The sequence below is a fragment of the Vollenhovia emeryi genome, unplaced genomic scaffold (genome assembly GCF_000949405.1).
Source record: "Vollenhovia emeryi isolate VEMERY1.0 unplaced genomic scaffold, V.emery_V1.0 DF939186.1, whole genome shotgun sequence".
In the NCBI taxonomy this organism is placed as follows: domain Eukaryota; kingdom Metazoa; phylum Arthropoda; class Insecta; order Hymenoptera; family Formicidae; genus Vollenhovia; species Vollenhovia emeryi.
In genome coordinates, this window is record NW_011967180.1 from 643,867 (window position 1) to 665,613 (window position 21,747).

At 45.3% G+C, this 21,747-nt stretch overlaps 1 protein-coding gene across 4 annotated transcripts; it reads left to right on the forward strand.

The window, feature by feature from the left end:
- The first annotated feature begins 900 nt into the window (after window positions 1-900).
- On the forward strand, window positions 901-17,600 carry LOC105562552 (insulin receptor substrate 1). 4 transcript variants are annotated; one of them, XM_012013494.1, is made up of 11 exons: window positions 901-1,232; window positions 3,339-4,115; window positions 7,793-7,938; window positions 9,795-10,083; window positions 10,523-10,639; window positions 11,691-12,038; window positions 12,672-13,084; window positions 13,350-13,765; window positions 13,952-14,372; window positions 14,454-14,694; window positions 14,793-17,600. In XM_012013494.1, the coding sequence occupies exons 2-11, from the start codon at window positions 3,731-3,733 to the stop codon at window positions 15,710-15,712; spliced, it is 3,696 nt and encodes a 1,231-aa protein (XP_011868884.1). In that variant the 5' UTR covers window positions 901-1,232; window positions 3,339-3,730; the 3' UTR covers window positions 15,713-17,600. The 4 variants fall into 4 exon arrangements, with proteins under 4 accessions (XP_011868884.1, XP_011868886.1, XP_011868885.1 ...); XM_012013496.1 differs by lacking the exon at window positions 11,691-12,038; XM_012013495.1 differs by lacking the exon at window positions 10,523-10,639.
- Window positions 17,601-21,747: the final 4,147 nt, after the last annotated feature.

Below are 21,747 nucleotides of genomic sequence, written 5' to 3' on the forward strand. Positions count from 1 at the left end.
ATGTTTAGCGAAAAAAAAAAACGGTAACTGCAACTAGATACTTTTATAAAGTAACTTTTCCAACCCTGGGCCTAAATTCCGTACACGATTACCGACGACCATCGATACGTTAACGACGTTTGCGCAGCTTTTCTATCATGTAGAAAAAGCTGCGCAAACGTCGTTAACGTATCGATGGTCGTCGGTAATCGTGTACGGAATTTAGGCCCTGGGCGTACAGTTCCGACTTCTAACGACCGGCAATTCGTAGACCGGGCCTCGGTCTTGCGACAGAATCGTAAACTATTACGACAATCTTTCCGCTCGTGTCGTAGCGCGTCCCTCCTCGTAGAATCGAGGGCGCCGCGCCACCCCGCGCGCTCCAGGACGCGAGGCGTCGCGTCGCGACCCTCGGCGCGTCACTTGTTCCTCGGGGAGGAGGTTTGCGCGCGCGCGACTCGCCTCCTGGAGATCGGGGAAGCCCACAAGGTTCTTCCGCATTGCGGCGCCTCCGTCCGTCCGTTGACACGGTAGTTACGCCACTGCGCCACGCCGTCGCCGCGCGCGCGCACGCGCGTGCGTGTGTGTACGTAATAAACACGACGCACCGCACGTACACACACACGCACGCGGGACTGGCGCGCGCCGGCTCGTATTTACAATCTCGTGGAGCGCGTATATCGGAGCCGCCGCCATTCGCGCTCGAGCGTGCGCGCGCGCAGTCGGCGCCTGCGTACATCTTGTTTACAACTGCGGAGCTCGGCGCGGCGTACACATGACCTTTACAAGATAGACACGATCGTCTGTTCGGTTGGCTAGGCGTGAACCCGCGCGCGGCCCGCGAGAGACGGCGAGAGAAAGAAAGGAGGAGAGATAGAGAGAGGAAGAGAGGTGTCTCTCGCGCGCGCGAGTGTGTGCGTGCGTCTGTGTGTGTTGTGCGTGTCGTGGCGAGAGAAAGAGAGAGAGAGAGAGAGTGAGAGAGGGTCCCGTCGCCTCTCGCTGGAATACATCCGGCGGCCACGTACCCGGCGATCCCGCGGACTTGACGCGCGTCGGAAAGGAATCGGAGCGGAGAGTCGCGTCCCGCGTTGCGTTGCGTTGCGTCGCGTCGCGGTTGACCGTCGTCGAGCGAGTGCGACGAGCGACGGTCAGCGACGACGACGTCGGTCGGCGACGTTCGCGTCGCTCGCAATCACGGTCGCGCGAGTGCGACGACGCGCGAGCCGTCGGTGTGCGTCGTCCCGAGTGCCCTGGTAAGTACGGGACGAGGGTCCAGCGCGCGCCCCTAACGACGGCCCGAGGTGGTCGAGGAAGGCCTAGCCGGGAAGGAGGCCCCGGAGTTCTCTCTCGTCGCCGTCGTCGCCGAGCGCCCACGGCGGGCGAGCGTGATCCGCCGCCGCGTATTTTCGTGGCGCGGCGATAAAGTGCGTCGTTAATCGGGTGCGTCCCCCGGGTGTCGTTTCCCTCTCCTCTACGTGGCGCGGGAGGAGGGACGGAGCGGAAGAGGAGCGCGCACGAGGGAGAGCAGCTGCGGGGAAGAAGCGCGAAGAGAGTGGAAGTCTGTCTCTCCGCGCGCGCGACGGAGCCGCGGGGCGCGGGGCGGGGGAGAGGAGGAGGAGGAGGCGGCGGCAAGGGAGGGGAGAGAGGAAAAGGAACCGCGGCGCGTTTCCCCCGCATCGACCTGGAATGCCGCCGCCACACGGTTGTTTTGACGTCGGCCGACGCGCTATTGCGCATGAAAAAAAATCGCGTTGCCCTTGGCAGTAGCCTATTTATCGAGAGGAGCCGCGCGACGGCCGCTGCCGGCGATAAGGGGCGAATTTCGGCCAGCCGCCCGCCCACCTGCGTGCCCGCCGCCGTCGCCGCCACCCGTCTGTCTATCCGTACGTACGTCGGTCGGTTGCGTTTCCTCGCCGCGCCGCAACACGTTTTCCACGAGAGAGAGAGAGAGAGCACGCGAGTGTCCCTCTCCCTGCCCTCCGTCGCCGCGTCCCTCTCGCGCGCCTTTCTCCCTCGCGCTCCCTGCGTCGTCGTGAATCGTGTGCGTGTCCAGCGTGCCGCGCGCGTTATTGCCCGCGTATCGCGCTCTCCGTCTGGCTGGCCGACCGTCCGTCCGTCTGTGCGTGCGTGCGTGCGTGCGTGGTGCGTGCGTCCGATCCCCTCGTCCATCTCTGTCGCTCTCTGCGCGTGCGTGCGCGCACATGTGTGTGCGCGACTGTCTGTGCTCGGTTTCGTCGCGCGCGCGCGCGCGTCCGCGTGTATACACGTCACCGCCGTGGACCACGCAGTAAATTGTGCTATTCGGCGGGGCGAGCAGGTGCAGAAGGTGGGCTCCTCTCGTAGAGCTCGCGGACGACTCGGCCGCACCTCGTGGCGCGTTCGCGCCGTCTCCCTCTGTGTCCGTCTCTCTTTCTCTCTTTCTCTCCCCCCCGTGCGATCGCGGACGCGCGCGAATCGCTCGCGCGAGGAATGCGCGAGCGGCGGCGGCACGTCCGAGCCGTTGGAGCGCCCGAGATCGGTGGCGGGCGAAATTAGACGAAACCGCGTGACAGGTGGATTCGAGGCGTGCCGAGACGCAGAAAGAGAGAGAGAGAGAGAGAGAGCGAGCGAGCGAGAGGAAGAGGGACGGTAAGAAAGGGAAAGAGACGGGGCAGGAGCGCAGGAGGGAGCGAAGCGAGAGTGAGAGAGTGCCGTCGCGACATCTCGGAGTCATCGGGCGCGTTCGGCGTGATCGCGGGATCTCCCCTACTTGGTTTCGACGCCGCGGAGGAAGAACGGGGCGGGAGGGGTCGAGGGTGATTGTGAGATTGTGACCGTTGTGTGTGCCGTCGCCGCCGTCGCCGCCGCCGTTCGCGTCTCGTGCTGGCCGTGGCTCGCCATTGTTATTGTTGTCGTTCCTCCTAACCTAACGAAGGAGGTGGACGTCCGCGACTGCCGCCGCGACGGGAAGAGAGGGAGGCGGACGCGACGCGACGCGGCGCGGCGCAGCACGCCCTCGGACCTCGGCCGCGCTCTCGCGAGCGAGACGCACATGCACCCGGTGCTGTTGCTCCTCGCGCGTGCGACGCCGTGTGTATATTTACGCGCTCGCCCGGCCGCTCCCCGGTGTCGTTTCCGCCGCGAGTGTCAACGCGCGCGCGACGGGAGCCGACGGCGACGTCGTGGCCGTGTCGGATTCTCGCGCTAGAGAGGCGACGGCTCGCCGACGCGTTCTTGTTTACGTCCGCGAAAGTGCGCGGACCGCGCTCCGCCGTGGCGACCGAGCGGCGACGTTGATCGGGCCTGGAGTAGCGCGCGCGACAGCGAAAGAGAGAGAGAGAGAGAGAGAGAAAACTAGGGATAACCGTCTCTGCTTACAGAGAGCGAGATAGAAGAGGACGTTCGGCGCGAGTGTGGGAATCCTCGTCGCTCCCAGCCACAATGAACTTCCGCGCTGTTGTGCGTGACGCGGCCCCTCGCTGAGGAGACGGAGGCGCACGTGTGAGACGACGCGCCGCTCTCCCCCGGGGCCGCGAGTCGTCGGAAAGGGCGCGCGCGCCGCCGACTCGCATGCTCGAGGAGAAAGGTACGGGCAGCGGGAGGCGAGCGGGGACGATAATAGCCGGGATACCATGTGAATGATACGGAGAACGCGCAGGGCCCGACGCTTGCACGTACTCGAGGGGGGGGGATTCGCGCGTGGTCCGCGACAACGGCGATTACGACGTCAACGACGACCACGGCGGCGATCGTCTCGGCCGTCATCCCGACGATGTCCTCGGGCAGGGGCCCGGCGTCGCCCTCGGGCGGGCCCGTGATCCGCTGCGGCCACCTCAAGAAGCTCAAGACGATGAAGAAGAAGTACTTCGTGCTGCGCGGCGAGGGGCCCGGCTGCTTCGCCTGCCTCGAGTATTACGACAGCAAGAAGAAATTCGAGAACAGGCAGCCGCCGAAGCGCAGCATACTGCTGCACAGCTGCTTCAACATCAACAAGCGCGGCGACACCAAGCACAAGCACGTGATCGCGCTCTACACCAAGGACGAGTGCTTCTGCCTGATCCTCGACAGCGAGAAGGAGCTGGACGAGTGGCTCAAGGCGATGCTGAGGCTGCAGAGCGGGGACGTGCCCGACGGGGAGCAGCCGCGGCCTACATTCGGTAAATTGCCTCCCGGACGCCTTTCGTTTTCCGCTTCCCGCTTCCCCCGGACGGCGCGAGCGCGGCGCTCCGGACTCCGAGCGCCTTGCCGGCCGAACGTCGATCGGAACGTCGCAGGGCAATTGATCGGTCGACACGCGCGAAATCCAAGACGTTCGCGGCCCGCGGACCCATCCGCGACCTTGATACGCATTTCCAGAGCGTAACGCGCTCGTCCGTTTCTGCCAGTGGATTTTAGCTTTGGTCTCTCGGTTTCGTCTTACTTTGTCAAATTCGTACAACCGGAGGATGAAAAGGGAACGAGGGTTCATTTACGTCGGTGGAGATAGACACTAGCGAATTCAGCGTGGCATAGGGGCGCCATTTTTTTCCCCAGGGATACCTCACTGCGCGTGTTTGTATACACGAGACAGATTTTCTTCTATTTTTAAATTCCGAAATGAAAAATCCGAAATTATTGGACCGCATTGACACTGTGGATCGATGAGGAACTAATTCGCGACAATTTTATGCATTCCGAAATTCTTTGGAAGAGAGAAAAGTGTTTCGGTGTTGATGGACATTGACGTGTATTTTTGTGATTCTCGGTTTTTGGATTTTCCCATGAATTGAAACGCAACGAGATTCTCCTGTAAACGTACGCGGTAATGAATAGTTAAATGTAACTTTCTGATTTTTCCGATTACTTTTCCAATTTGCGAGATCAAGTCTAACTTTTCGAAAGAAATATCTAAACGGTGTTTCAAATGAAAAAGCAATCGGTGCACGGAGACGCTTGCGATGAGAGCAGTGTTTTTAAATTTTTGGTATTAGACAATTTAAATATAAACATAGGAGAAAAGAATTTTTCCGGAAAACGCGAACACATTCAGAAAAACACTTATTTAACTTATTTAATTGATCTCCAATCACTTCTTCGCTGTTAACAATCTTTCTTGCTTTCAAAAGTAAGCTTCTAAATTAATCTATTGTTTTTTAATTAATAATTAGATGAGCTGTGGAAGCGCGTAAACGTTTAAGCTGACCAAAAGACTCTACCAATTTGGATATTCTTTTGTAATCAGACGAACTCGCAACTTTCGTAGAATAACGCGCGAACAACAAACGCAGATTACACTGTTAAATCATTCAAGAGTATGTTAATAACTTCCTTCGTACACGTATAAATATGTAGAGCGCTGATTTAAATATTGTACGTGGATGCCGAATAGCTTGGGGCCTTTTCTACGCACTTGCGTCCGGGGGGTATATGAATCTTGCCTCGTTTTCCGCGAATGGTAGTCCATTCTTTTCACGGTGACGAACATTATTCCGCTTATATCGACCAGTGTAGCGACCTGCAACGAAATCTCGGCCGCGGGTACGCGTTTGTTTACGTCTCCGATATAGAATGAATCGACGACTTGTCGAAAATCTTCTCCAAGACTTTCACGTTTCATTTCCCACCCGCCTTTTTACTCGATCAACACGCGAGATTTTTTTACAGTACCAACATAGTTCAACTAGTAGGTCGACTCGCTGCCCTTTGATCTTTTCGGTCCCGATCACGTGGTATTTTGCCATTGCTTTGGTCTGAAATCCAGCGGTGTGTGTGTGTGTGTGTGTGTGTGGCTACACTACACTTTGTGTGTGGAAACCGCTGACCAAAATCTTGTACACCAATGCCCACTAATGCCTAGTGGGCATTACTTTATCTTATTAAATTAGTATGGCTCATATGTGTTAAACACAAATTTCAAAGAATTTGAAGGACTCAGAGCCGTAACAGGGCTCTGCCGTAGCAGTGTCTAAATATTCTATTCTAAGTTTATTGCGAAAAAATATCACCTCGGCCAGGGTAATTATTATCTTATTATCTTATTTTATCTTATTATATCTGTATATTGCGCCAGCAAGGCCTAACGCCCCAAAAATGCCTGGTAATGCCCAGTAATGCCGCAAATTTGTACACCCTCAGCGGTTTACCCCTCGGATTTCACACTACCACGCATACAACTTGTCCATAATATAACTAGCAGGTCCACTCCGTCATTTGTTCAGTTTTGCGTCGATCCCTTCTGCGCATCCGACATTGCTCTGGGCAGACCGATGAGAGAAAGGTTGTATGTGTGGTGGTGTGGCTTCGACGAGTATAACGTCGTGTGGCGGAATACCACGTGATCGGGACCGCAAAGATCAAAGGGACCGACAGAAAGTGAACCTACTAGTTAGACTATGGTACCGACGTCAAGTGCCACACTATGCGCGATTCGTGATTCGTATACTCGCGAATAGTGTGGAGGAAAAATTCGCCGATTTGCCGTGCAATTCGCCATCCGCAGTGATTCGATAGCCGAGCGGTTTTTTTTAATGATACGAGTCCTGTAATAATAACCGGCAAAGGTAAAGGGGTCTATCCAGATAAACTTGCGTAGCGCATGAACGTGTGCACAAAGAAGCTGATTGGGTCATAAATGCACGCATAAGGAAATGGACCAATCAATTTCTTTACGCGTATATGGGTCTTTGGGTCTACCCAGACAAACTTGCATAAGTGCATAGGCATAAAGAAATTGACTGGTTTATTTCCTTATGCGTGCACTTATGGCCCAATCAGATTCCTTACGTTTATGCGCTATGCAAGTTTGTCCGGATAGACCGTAAAAGTTGTCGAAGTCAACACGAACGAAACGACAAATGACAAATTACGAGTGACAAACTGCGAATCACGAATAACGCAGTAAGTGACAACCGAGGGGGAAACCGCTGAGGGGATTGTGGTGTACAGATTTGCGGCATTACTGGGCATTTTTTGGGCATTAGGCCTTGCCGTAGCATTATGACGATAAAATAAGATAAAACAAGATAAATAAGATAAAGTAATGCCCACTGGGCATTCGTGGGCATTGGTGTGCATGATTTTGGTCAGCGGTCTCCCCCTCGGTGACAACGAATGCCCAACGAATTTCTGCGAATCGCGCATTTTTTAAGCGCGCATAGTGTGGCGCTGGCTTTTTGTACACGTTCTTGAGAAATCTAAATTCACGCGAAACCGAAGGATGGACGCGAGAGCAGCGCGAAAGACACTGTCCCGCTGCAGTCTGTTTTGTGACTTCCACGTTTCGCGAGCGGGTTAACAACAGCCTTGGAATAAAAATAACGTTGGCAATTGTTTGTGCTCTCGTGCTCCCCGCGGAAACAAAGAAAACAAGAGCGATGTCCGATAAATACAAACCGTCTTTGTTCCAAATTGCGCGTCACTAGTATCTATATTCTAATGTAAAAAAAAATATATATATCCGTTGTCTTGATTATTAGCGCAATTCTCTTTTGACGCGTATGAACTGTTTCAGCATTCACGTTATTATTTTGTACATACTTTCGAACGTTATTCACTGCGATGCATTAAAATCGTAAACATATTTAACGCAAAGTTTGATATACGTATAGCAGCGCTATTGAATATTTGTTTGCATTACATAAACAGATGCTTATCACTATGATAATTCGCGGCAAATAAACGCGCAATAGATACTCCAAGTTTTCCTTGCGTATCAATTTGAATATTGTATACACAACGCGGCTCTTTATTGAAATCGAGTATAGTTCGTTAATTAAGTCATTAATTAAATATCAGATCCATAAATTATTCCTGCACGTGTAAGCTTTAACGTTTTACATCTCTTTATGTTTTTCAGAACACGTGTGGCAAGTTACAATGCAAAAACGAGGTCTGGGGGCACGGAAAAACATTCACGGACCCTACAGATTATGCCTCACCGATCAAACTTTAAGTTTAGTGAAGATCGGGGCGCAGGATAACTCCGATTCCATCGAGATTTCTGTAAGTTCGCGTCAAGTACATTTACACAAGATGTGCAACTTAGTTGCACGGTAAACTGGCGTATACTCTTATGTACGAGTTCTGCTTTTATTAGGTGTACAAGTGAATAATCCAAATTTTTCAGCTACATTTAAGATTTATTTGAAGAGAAAGTAAAACAAATTTGCCAATCAAAGTATTCGCCGTTGCTTTCTATAACTTTGAGGCCATCTGTTAGGTAATTGATGAATTCCATCTCTGAAAAAATGTGTCTTTGGATACGATAAAGTCGTCGTCGAGCCACTTTCGGATCTCATCTGGTTGGAGCGCGTGTCGGACAAGGCATGTTGCATCGACCGGAGCAAGTGGTAACCGGTAGGAGCGATGTCTGGTGAATACACCGGGTGCTGCAAGACGTCCCAGCCAAGACTCATTATTATGTCTTTTGTCGTAGAAGCAATGTGTGGCCTAGCGTTATCATGCAACAATTTCACAGAACGTTCCCCTTCGCCAGTATACGGGCGTTTTCGTTCTGATCCTTGCCTCGAACGGATTAATTTGTCTTGGTAGCGGTTCACAGTAATTGTTTCATTCGGTTCTAATAGCTCATAATAAATCACGCCCTTGGTATCCCACCAAATGCAGAGTAGAACTTTCTTTCCGAAGCGATTGGGCTTTGCGACCGATGTTGAGAGTTCGCCGGGATTTACCCATGATTTTCTGCGTTTTGGATTGTCATAGAGTGTTCACTTCTCATCGCCCGTAACAATTTTCCACAAGAAAGACTTTCTACGCTGCTTGTTGAGAAGAGAAAGACATATGTCCGTTGCCATTTTTGATTTTACTAAACTGAATAATTTTTCTGGTTAAGCCTTCCGCCATACTAAATATAATTTTTAATAGCTATATGTCAACGCTACATAATCTTAAAAGAGCGGAAAAATTAGATTATTTGAAAGTTATTTTCTTAGTCGCTTAAAAAAGTTTGGATTATTCATTTGTACACCTAATAACAAGAGGTTTGTTTTCTGTTGCTGTACTGGTGAACCAGTGCAGTAAGCTAGAATGAGAAAAAATATGCTTGTCTTACTCTAATTGATTGCACTAGTTCATCAGTGTAGCAACAGAAAACAAGCCCAATGAAAGACCGCGACAGTCCGCAGTGTGTAGTTTTAGTCGGGGTGGTCCGAGGTGTATTTAGACGGATCAGTTTTCAACGCGGATAATACAGCGGATAAAAGATTTTGTTTAGACTAAGCGACGCCGCGCATAAAAACAATTGCGCACGACGACGTGTTGCAGCGCTGCCCGTTTGAAATGCTCGCGGTGGAGCCTCGCAAAATTGTGGGCCTTCGTAACGCGCGTTGTTAAAAATGTATTTCTCGTATTGGGGATCGATAAAACTTGGCATCTAAGAGCACTCGGCAGCTTGCACTAGTGCGCACTAAGGTTTGTTTACAGTCGATTCCCATATATTTAAGGATCGTCCGAAATATTCTTCAAAACACTTCCTAGCCAGTAAAGTGACGCATTCGTACGGAGAATTTTCTCTTCAAATCTACCCTGAAAATCGTAATTGTGGGACGACATGAATTACTGATAAAACGTATGGTAGAATTTTAAAAAATTTCATAAAATTTTCTGAAATGTGTTGTCCCACGATTGCATGATTTTCAGGATAAATTTCAAAAGAAAATTCTCTCCGTGTACGGCTCACTTTTTTGGCCAAATAGTTTTTGGACACGTACGTGAGACGATCACGAGTATAAGAGTAGACTCTGAACAAGCCTTTGGTGTGCGCACTAGTACAAGCTGCCGAATTCGCTATAATTTAGCATCGATGTAATATGCAAATTATATCCTCGTCTCTCTTGCAGCTAAATTACATTAGACGATGTGGATTCGCGAACGATATATTCTACATAGAAGTCGGCCGGTCCGCCGTGACGGGGGACGGCGAATTTTGGATGGCGGTCGAGGACAACAACATCGCGCTCAACATGTACGATGTGATAACGACCGCGATGAGGAATTCGAAGAGTAACAAGGACGAGGTGGGGCCTCGGCAGAGAACGCGCAGCTCCTCCGCCAACGAAGCCAGCAAACCTATATCCGTTCTCCAAAGACGGCACACGGGTCAAAAGCTTCATGGCTTTTCGCCTCTGGGTAAGCTGCAACCTCCGCGGATCCGCCGCCTGTACATATCGTTTATCCATTGTGATTTAAACTAGGATGTGAGTTATCGGTTTTTTTTCCAGAGTGTTTTGTTACTTATTGAAATGTGATATTTCACGTATATGTAACTTGGGACACACCGGTTTATCATGTGTCTTTGATCAGAGTAGCTCGTCGTGGAAGCTGCGTCTCGTTTGCTTGGATACACGTATCATTTGTGTACTTAAGATCATCCTTATTACGAATTCCTCTTAAATCCGGACTTGAAAACTTTGTCTAATACACCGTTCCTTTACACAGAGTTATCGCCAATTGCACACGCACATTAAATAATATGTATGCGTAACTTAAGAAAACCAGGTGAATCGTCGTATGTACACGTTAGAGCTCAGCTTTAGAGTAACACGAGTGGGTTTACGGGGGTTTACAGAGGAACAGAAGACACACAAGGAGCAAGTGGAGCCGCTGCAAGAGCAGACTGCTACTTCCTCTGTTCTCACACAGTGTAGTCAATCTCGGACTACCTCTTCCACCAATACAGTCACGGGTCTGTTCTCTGTCACAATAGCTATTTGCTTTCCTTCTTTCGCGTTCTATGGATTTTGAATGGCATAAAGGACACACCGGAGTAGTGTGAAAACATGTCGTTTATTTTTCTTCAGTTTTTAATTTCGTCGAGAGCATAGGATGTTTATCTCAAGACTTGGTCATTGCATTTTTCTTTCACTTCATAGATTTAATACGCTAGGTGTGCTAGCAGTATTGTGCTATTTACATGTACGCAATCGATCTAAGTTATATCTACAATCTTTTCAGGAAGGAATACATTTCAAAAGTACTGCCATGTCATATATACATTCATACTTCATGTAACGTCATATATTATCGTACCGTGTATTATCTTGTGGAAAACATTAAGAAATGTTTAACGAGACGAGAAGTGAGAATTTCCTTAATGTTAAAAGTAACGTCGCAAAAATTATTACAATTAATGTTAATATTAAATACGTCAAAATGAATTTCGACCGCGATATGAAATAAATTTGAGCGTACATAGATCGAAGAGCTAAGAGTGAAACCTTGATACGAATGCAGTGATCAATTGTGTTAAGCAGGAAAGTCTGGGTCGATCAGTAATGCATTGTTTTCTGAGTGTCAGTCTCGTGGTGTAAATAGCATGATTAATGCAGTCAGTAAGTTATCTGGAATCTGTAAATTATCTGACGTCAGGTACCTATACATAATGCATCCTGTTAAAATAATGACGAAAGATAGGAAACCGAATCGGCACCGCTTTATTCACTTTGATGTTACTGATACATGTGTTCTATCGCAATTCTCTTATCTCATAATTTATCGTCACGAGGGGAGTCAAACTTGAGAGAACGGTTGTTAGTTCGGAGACGATTTTTAAAATAGGTTTCATGTGTCAGACTTGTCAATAACACATCGCGAGGCATAAGAGATAGATTCTCGGCGGTCATGTCCTTAACAGCACGATTGGTATATTATCCGTGCCGTATCTGTCGTATATGCCGGCGCAAGATGCACGCAAGACGAAGACAGTTGTGCGATAGTGAGAGGTGTGTGGTTTGCAGCCGTTGCTGGTACCGGGGCTTGGACTACTGGGATTGCCACGACTAATGCCAACAGTGCCGGTACCGCTAGACGTCGTCATTCGGTAGCGAGTCATCCTCATTCCGTCAATAATTCCCAATCCATTCATGTCACAACAGCAACAAATGCACCTATGACCACCGTCACTGTCACTACCACCACCATCACTGCAACCACCACTACCATCACCACCACCATTACTGCGACCGTCACCGCGACGATCACTACGACCACTACCGCGACAATATCCCATCAGAGAACCTTGTCGCTGCCCTTAGCTGCCGTTATTATCAATCAAACGCAACCATCTAAAAGATCCGTTTTACGGTGTATGTATTTCGTTCCGTCATATTTGTTTAATCGATCAAGAATCTCTGTTTTTTACCCTTCAGTGTTCCCGCTTGTTATGCTCTTTTCTTTCTGTTACGCACTCGGTCCTTCCAAACTGTATAAAGCCAATCAGTGTTACGTTCTAATAAGAGAGCATAGTAATTACGATTGTAAAGTTTCGCTGGCATGCTATTAAGTGCACGCTATATTATAAAACAGATGCTTCAGTTTGTATCTTATATTTATTCGTTATTGAACATGAGGAATGGAATACGTTTTGTACATTTCTCCTGGATGCTCCATAGTGTTGATACTTTGGTAACATTCTCTGCAAACTGTTACCGTACTCTTTATTTTGCTTGATTTAATTTTTACATAACACGAATTCTGCAAATGCGCAGAATATTGGACGAAATGACCGTGATTATTGTTGATTGCTTAACTTAAGGATATATATATGTATGTATATATATAACAATAAACAATATGTTATGTACATATATAATGATTTATAGATATTATGCGAACATAAAACTAACCGCTCTGTTGCTATGCTGGGACGATGGGACTGGCTTCTTTCTACTGTAAGCGAGTAAGCACTACGAGGAGATTTCTGACAAGTATCTTTGCAGGTGCCACCGGGCGCGATCGATGTGACAGTTTGCCGTCGAGGGCTCGTACCACCAGCGAGGGACAACCGGCCACTGTCGTGTTGAGCCATCCTAGAGGTGCCCATATCATATCGCACGTACCGCGACCGCATTCCATGTGTGGACGAGGCCTGTCGTATTCTCCACCAGTCGCGTCGATGCCTATTAGTCCGTCTTCCGATGTCTGCTCGTCGGATTCGGCCGGCTCGTCACCCTCGATGGACGATTGCGGTGAGAATATTATGGAAGAAGGCACTATCTCGAGGTACGGGCATTCCTTGACACCCGACGAGCCCGTAATCTTAGATAAGAAAGGCGACGACTACGCCCTGTGGTCGACGTCGCATCCGCATCTGAAATACTCGCCAAACTTTAAATCTCATTCGCCCTCTCAGGTGAGTGCAATCGTACTATCGCTTCTGAATTTTTCAATTAGAGTTTTTTTAAAACAGTAGAAAAGTAGACATCTAATAGTGAAATCTAACAAATTCTTTTTGTAGCAGTTTTTTTTTATAAGAATAAAATTTTTCTTTTCTTTTCACTGGCTCTTGTATTGTCTACACTTTATCTAAGTGAAAAGAAAAAGTTTAGCTCAAGTAAATTAATATCAAGGCTGTACTTTAATTATTGGATAAGTATTTAACAATTTATCGGTTGCAGAGTTCCTACCAGAGTGAAATGTACAGCCCCTGCGGTTCGAGTCCGGGCCGCGGCGGTGCATACATACCCATGAGCCCGGCAACGACGGCGCACTCGCATTCCCGCGGATCATCCCTCGTAGAAGAAAGCAACGTGGACGGCTATGTACCGATGGCACCGGTCGGAGATGACGGTTACGTCGATATGGATCCTGTAAATAGTCACAACGGTCACTTTCCGGACGATATATCGCAGAACGACGGCAGTAGCTGTTCTGTCACATCCGGCACGCCTAGTACGGACCTGCGGTTTTCCGAGTACCACTTGGACAAGGTAACCAGCTTTTTAACACCCGGGGAAGATATGCAAGCGAGACCGACCAGGGCTTACTCCGTTGGATCCAGGCCGGAACAAGCCAACAGGCATCGTAAAAATAGGTATTTACACTTAAGATCTAGCCAAGTATGTATATATTGATTGAAAATAAACGTGATGTACTACGTATATTATTTGAGCAAAAGATTTTATAAGATCTCCTATGACGGTTGTGTGATTTGAGAGAAAAACACCATTGACAATGATACGAATGAGATCTTTAACTTTACCATCTATTCTTTGCGCAGGTTGGATATCACTCCGCAAGACGCCAATAGAGTACGAGCATTTTCCGTAGGTAGTCGGTCTAAGAGGCCCGAGATCGGAAGGTTAGCCAATGTAATTACCGCGCCGTTACCTTCTGGCTCGGACACCTCGAATTCGAAGTCGAGCTCCGCGCCGTTGTTGTCGAGCTCTTGGGGACACAACTCGGGTTGCTCCGGAGCGTCCGATCGCATGGAGGATCTCATGGAATTGGATTTCACGAGGCCCAGTATTCCGACCGCTCTCTCCTCGCCTCCGTCATCCTGCTCCCAGCCTCAGTCGCAACCGCAACCGTACTCTACTTATTCTACTGCCACCGACACTAGTTCCTACGTCGACATGTCGCCCGGACAAGCTCCCATATCGACCACTGCCCCATACGTCGATATGAGTGGCATAAATAAGGTATCATCGGTATATCAATGTTCATTTTGCTAATGAAAAACTGCCGCGTTAACTGTTGTTAATGAAATTCTTTTCTTACAGATCAACCGCAATAACAATAATAATACAATCACTGCCAACCACAATCATAGCCACATGCATATATCATCGCTAACTTTCGCCCATAAACCTGTAATTACAACTTTAAAGCCGGTAGAAGAAGCGGAGGGACCTTACATGAAGATGGACGGTACGATAGAGGATTGGACGCATTCGGAGTCGAGCCCGCAACAAGTGTCGTCACCTATTCAAGAGGATACCTATCAAACAAATGGGCCGCCAGGTACCAGTCCGCAAACATCTATTGCCAAAAAAATCCTTTATATAATATTATAATGTAATAAAAATAATAACTGGAAATGTGTTGCTGTGAATGATTAGGTAGCACAAGAACGGCGCCGGTAGATCTTCCACAACCGAGGCGTCCTCCGGAAGGGTATGTCGAGATGTCTTTTAAAACGCGGTTTAACCCGAATTTAGAGCAAGACTACATAAATATGAGTATGGGCGGAAACAACCGAAACAATCGTAAAACACGGACGGGCAGTCGCAAGGAGAAATCGCGATCGCAACCAATCGCGATTCAGGCGAACAGTAAGCCGTCTAAAACTCCAAACTTCCTACCTTTGAACGGAAGCCCGACATCTGAGAGTCTGGCGAGCACGCCCGCCTCACCGCCGCGAGCAACGCCAACTGGTTCGTCGGCCACGATCTTTCCCTTTTCCCTGAACAGCCCTCAGTCGCCCGTGAAGCCTTTCACGAAGAAAAACGATGAGTTCTCCACGACAGACATTTCCAACCAAAATAAGAACAATGAATACGCGGTGATGGAACCCGCGAAGAGGGTTTGTACGTCGTGTTCTACCCCATTGACGGAGACAATGTTCTCGTCGAAGGCGAATAACGAGAAGCCACCTAGTCCCATTAGGGGTAAGCCCATTAACATAATAACGAAAAAACTCTCGGATCTAACGGTGTCGAAACCACGTCTCGTCACGGCCTCGCCAAACACCAGTCCCACCCTGACGGGTTTCAAGCCGTCGACCGTGCAACAGCCGAAGCCATCCTCGCCAAAGTTCATCGACGAGACTCCCACGCTTACGCCCACATCTACCCCCACACCTACGCCAAGTCCGTTGGACAGCGAGGGTTACGAAAAGCTCCAGCCGGGCGCGACAATACTGCATTACGCTAGTCTCGATCTGCCGGAGATCGATAATCCAGCGCCAGTGTCGCCGGCGTCCACACAGGAGAATTTCACCTACGCCGAGATCGACTTTGCGAAACTCAAGCAGACCTAAAATATGTGCTGTCCTGAATGCGCATATTTTGCCGTCCCCGCGCCACACACAAGGCCGTGCGTGACGGGGTGGCTTGGCTGACGCCTCTTGTGTTCCCCACGATAGCAACGAGTAGGCAGGGTATAATCGATCGTTCTGACATTGGCTCGGCTGGTCTAACGAACAGGGCGCCGGGTAGGAACTGTATATATAATTCATTTCTTTTTCTCTCCAGCCTAATGGCATTATACCGCTCGCCGATCTTTCTAGTGTACGGATTGGCAGCCTATTTTAAATCGTTTGAAAAATAAGCATCGTTGGTACCTATAGTTCTGGTTGTACTGCATTAATATCGTATTTTATCGGAATGATGTGAAATTTTTTAACATAGGCGAGATATACTTTTTGTCGCTGATTCCGAAGAGAGTCCTCAAATCTGTCCACATATATGCTATTTCTAATATTAAACGGTCTGTGAGTTTTAACCGAAAGGAGCAGAGTACGAAAATGTTATCTTTTATTTGCTAGGTCGTCCGAGAAGTTCGTGTGAGTTTCGAGATGTCTCTATGAGCGTTGCGTAAGCTATTTTAAAGTTAAAAAATATACAACATTTATATATTGTTTGACAATTCAACGTGTCATACAGTAAAGGTATAAAGTAAATGTTTGGTTGAGCTCAGTTGAGTTTGTGTTAGCTGTTATTGAGTTGTAATGATGAAAGGTAAAAAGGTCCACTTTCAGCACGCCATGTTTTTTAATGCAGAAGAGGGGAAAAACGCAGAGCAGACAACGAGAAAAATTTGTAAAGTGTATGGAGATGCTTTATCAACCGTTTGGAAATGGTTCGCTGGGTTTAAAGTGGCTAATTTTAACGTCGCGAGATGCAGAGCACTCTGGAAGACATTCGGCTGCAGATGATAATTAAATCAAGGTATAGATCGAAAATAACTCACAAAATGCAAATACGTAAATACGTTGTTGAAGTTTTCACTTAGTATTAAAAAATTGTCATTTTTACAAAAAAAGAACCCGATACGAGCTCGGACGACCGAATAGTTAAATAATATATTTGTATAATTGGTCACAGTAGAAGGAATTTCTTGATATTAGATATATCACCTAGTTGAATGAGAATTGCTTGTAAAAATGTATAAACCTTTTAAATTTTAATTTTGTTAGTGGATTTGTGTGTTATCTCTTTCAAAATTTAGTTTGTTTTGTATTATATTTCCAGATGCTGACAAGCCAAATATGTATAAGTCAATTCTTTTTGCGAGATATTTATATATATACATATATGTGTGTGTGCCTATACATATGTATATATATATATTCATTTGGTGTGTGTATATACGTATATATATGTATGTGTATGTATATGCATATGTACATACCAAATTTAACTTGTATATTTATAGTAATCTCCTAATAGATGTGACGATGAAATTTATTTATATCGATTGTTTTGGAGCTGCGCTCGTAAATAATATAAATTCTATTACTTTCAGTATAAATTTTAACGATGTACCTTTTTATTTGCGCATTGTAAATTCTATTGAATTTGATTCTTCTGAAAAATCCGTAACATCATTGTTCTGTACAGAGAATAGCATGTTACTCTATCTACATGTTCGCTTACGCTTATGTTTTGTAACAACCAAATTGTCGGATTCGAGTATATTCGTGCATTGTTTTTAATTTTTTTTAAAGAAAGTAATATACATACATGTATAGATACTTGCGCGATATTGTGTGACATGAGATATCGGCTTCTATTTTAAATGTTTTATCTTTTCCCGAAATCTTTGGACATTCAATGAGACCTTAAATAACGGAATCTGCGAAGTCTTAGACGTAAGAGAAAATGTGAGGTTTATGGATTTGCAATTTTTATAACTCGAAAAAAAAAGAGATCGTTCTAAGCCTATTCTCGCGCAGAAAATGCGTACCGACCCGCTCGGTCTTCGAAACGGACAAAATTCTCACGACGCCAGCGAAACGCCCTGCTTTTAGACGTTGCGACTAACCCGTTGATATCAGCGCTAATTGGAAAATTAAATTAAACGAAATTGAGATATCGTAAGCTTTAGGAATATCGCATAGAATACGGTGGTGTGTAACAGTGCACTACCAGAAACATAAGTACTGAAAGAGAAACGCGACGGACCTGGTCTTCGTAACGATTATTGCGAACTGGATTGAAATTCCGCTCGAGCGGAGGTATATATATCATCATTCGCGCTCCCGCGTCCCCTCCGTACCGAATTTTCATCCGACTGTCTCCTCGCGGAAGGAATGTTACCCGCCAATGTTAGATCGACATCTCTCATAGAATTCGTATTGCAGATACAAAATAGATGTTCCGTACAATGGCAGTATACATGTGTTATAACGCTTTTCATATAAATTATGAAGGGCCGAGGGACCTCGAAAGAGAGCTTGATTCGGCTTCGTACACACATATACACACGTACACGTAAAACATACAGTCGCATGACGCGTATACATATATGCATATTCGTGCTGCAGGATATTCTGTGAAAAACGGTACAACCGGCGTCGTGCCGGGGGACGGTACAAAGAAAGATGATCTAGAGTAAGAGGAACATTTCAAGGGAAAAAAAGCAAAAGAGGGGAAGGGGGAGGAGGACAAAGATGCCTATGTATAACGAATCGATCCTTATCAAATAGTACGGCTTATCTCGTTTGAGCTAAAAAAAAATACGTTTTTTGCATGTATCTTATTTAAACATATTGCGGTTGTATCGTAACGTACAGGGTGTCTTGTATATGCACACGTATGTCCGACGAGTTTTGCTAGAGTGTGTGTTTGTGCGTGCGTGCGTGCGTGCGTGCGCGCGCGATGTGCTGCATTTTTGCTGTGCGTGTATGTAAGAGTATATACGTGACGGACATGCGTGTACATATACATATATGTACACACATACACATACACATATATATAATATATATATTTATATATATATTTATATATATGTGTTATAAATATTAAGTATAATAATAATAATTAATAAACTCGCAATATACTCCGTTGTTTCATTTTCAGTTACCCTCGCAGAAACATCTCGTAAACTCTAAGGGCGCTGTCTCTGAGAAAGGAGATCAGATTTACTATTTAAATCAATAATTATTTCTCAAGTTCCTATTCGTAATATTTTTCTTGCATGATCGAAACGTTTACTTATAATATTGGAATTTATGCGACTGATAAATTTAATTAGCAATTTTACGAATAAACACTTATATTTACGCCTTATTTGCTTCCGGAGCTAACGATGAGAATTATTTAACTGTTTACTATGATAAATCTTTAACTCAAACCCTGGCTGAGGTAATATTTTTCGCAATAAATTTTCTGTATTACAAAAATTGCCAGATACGGTCAATAAAAATCACTGATGTTATAAATCTTTATGTTTGAGTAATTGACTATTAAGCTATTCGAATGTTATTGGTTTATCGTTATACATATATCTAAAAGTAGAACATCTGAAATTAGCGTCATTTTTCTTACAGTTTTTAATTCTATAATTTGGGAAAAATTATGATACACATTTTATGAAAGTAGATATACCGATATATTCTAAATATTTCCTGCTAGATGTCGCCGAGTGTTTTATATCGTAGCGATAATTTTGAAATCGAAGTTTTCCTGTGTGCGCAATTGATTTTATCAACTGAACGTAATTCATTAATTCGTTTGTTGACGTTTAAGATTTTAACATGTGGACCCGATAATGTTGAAACGCATTTATTTAAATTTAAGTTTTTAATTTTAAAAAAAGCAACGACTAAGTATGTACTTGAAGAATAATCGGAGTACTACGTTACCGATATTTTACAAGTGTAACACGATCTGTTTTGTCAGCATACAATTTCTTGAAAGAAATTACATGGATATAAAATATCTTGCAGGATATTGCATGGTATAGCAATTAATTATTTGAAATGCCAAACTCGCTTCGAAATGTTTCATAATGTAAATTAATTCTAAATATATTGCATAATAATTTTTAACAGAAATTTCGAGATTATTATTATTTTTAATCAGTGTTAAGTATCACGCGAAAAGTTTATATCCATTCTGTCAGCGTTTTTCATAAACTTTTATTTTTGTGAATTATCCAAAATAGCGAATGCAATTTGAAGTATTTAATGCAGCAGAAATAACGCAACGTAATATTCGAAAATTAATACATGATGCACGCATTTAAGAATAAGAAATATTTATCGAGATTTCTATATTGTGGGAATAAAATATTAAAATAGTATATTAACTTTGTTAAATTAAAAAGAATGTCAAAATATTAAAACTATTGTAATATTTTAATGAGAACAGTATTTATTAGCTCTCTAGAACACGCACATGGGTCTGACAGACCCATTGTTTAAAAAAATTGTTTCATTTTATACTTATAATAATTTTTAATTGTCTAAAACATTTTTCCATATATGTAGATATTTGTAAACGAAGGGTTAACAGAAATAGCTTTATTAAATTAAAATCTGTTCAGTTTTGAAAAAGTTATAGATATTTGAAATTGTGAACGGCCTGCGAGACCCATATGTGCGTGTTATAGGAAATTTTCTTAAGAAAATATTTATTACATTCACAGAATTCAAGCATGGCCTGACTATATATTGCAGGCTGAATAGGCTTAGGTTTAGGTGACGACAGGAAATGTAAAATCGCCTTTCTTTTCGTGCTGCGCTATTGAGGGACCGAATAAATACTCGTGGTTGCAACGAATTTTACCATAAAGGACTTTCGAAGTAGTAGCTTTTCTTGTTTGTGTCCATCGCGTGGTGACAAGGCCATACTGCAGGTAAACAACGTCAGTCAATGTAGAAGGCACGGTCTCATAAAATGGCATCGGCCATTGTTACGTCTTCGCACAGGCGCATTAAGTAGGTCAACTTTGCGCGGAGTCTGTATAGCAGTCACGCATGGTCCCTCATCTTTTTTTTCAGGGTGAAAAGCAGACGTATAACAATGGAACAATCTAAAGGAAAGGGTTCTAAGGACGACACTCCGCAAGAAATAAATACAAACGGTGGAAAATGCCCAACAAGAAAGGAATAGCAGCAGCTTGTTGCTTTTTCAAAATCTCGAAACACTTTCAGCATTTCAAAAGCATTTCCTGTGCGCTCACGTTGCACTTTAAAAGCATTCAACTATAAAACGTGGAAGAGTGTAACGCACGTACGCGCGCGCGTTTTCGTGAATTGTGCGCTGAAGATATCCCGGGAAACATGATGACATTATGGGTGTGTTTCCATTTCCTCTCAGTACTACTGCCAGTACTGGATGCTATTATTGAATTAAACTAAGAGAGAGAAAGACCTGCGAGCGGCCACTTTACTTTTGGAACTATTTTGCAGGGTTGAGAAAGTTAGTTTATAAAAGTATCCAGTTACAGTTTTTTTCGCTAAAAATGTAACCAGCTACAGTTGCAAGTTACCAATTCTGAAAAGTAACGCGCTATGCAGTTACAGTTACTCAAAAAGGAACGAATCGTTACCTTGCAGTTACCTTCTTGCAGCGAAAATAAAAATATGAAATCTGCATTTGAATTGCGAAGCGTCGATAAACGCGTTTATGCGCAAATGCAAGGTGGGGGGTTTAAAAAATACATAAAGTAACTATTAATGTAACTATTAAATTAGTTACTAGTTATTGAAAAAGTGTAACTGAGTTAAGTTACAATTATAGACGAAGAAAAGGTACGTAAGTTAGAGTTACCGAAAAAAGTAACTGTATAAACTGCAACTTCGTTACAAGTAACGAGTTACTTTCCCACCCTGCTTTTGCTATGCACTTTCTGACATTCCCAGTAAGAAGTGACTCGTCGATCGACGTCGAAACGATGTATCGACATCAGAATCGTCATATTGACGTCGATTCGACGAGTCACTTCTGACTGGATTGCTGATAAAGTCTCCACTTCGCGCGTGTCCGTGCTACGCCTATGTTTAAGGATTGTATTGTAAATATCAAAATTATATTAACATACATTATCCACATGACGTTTACA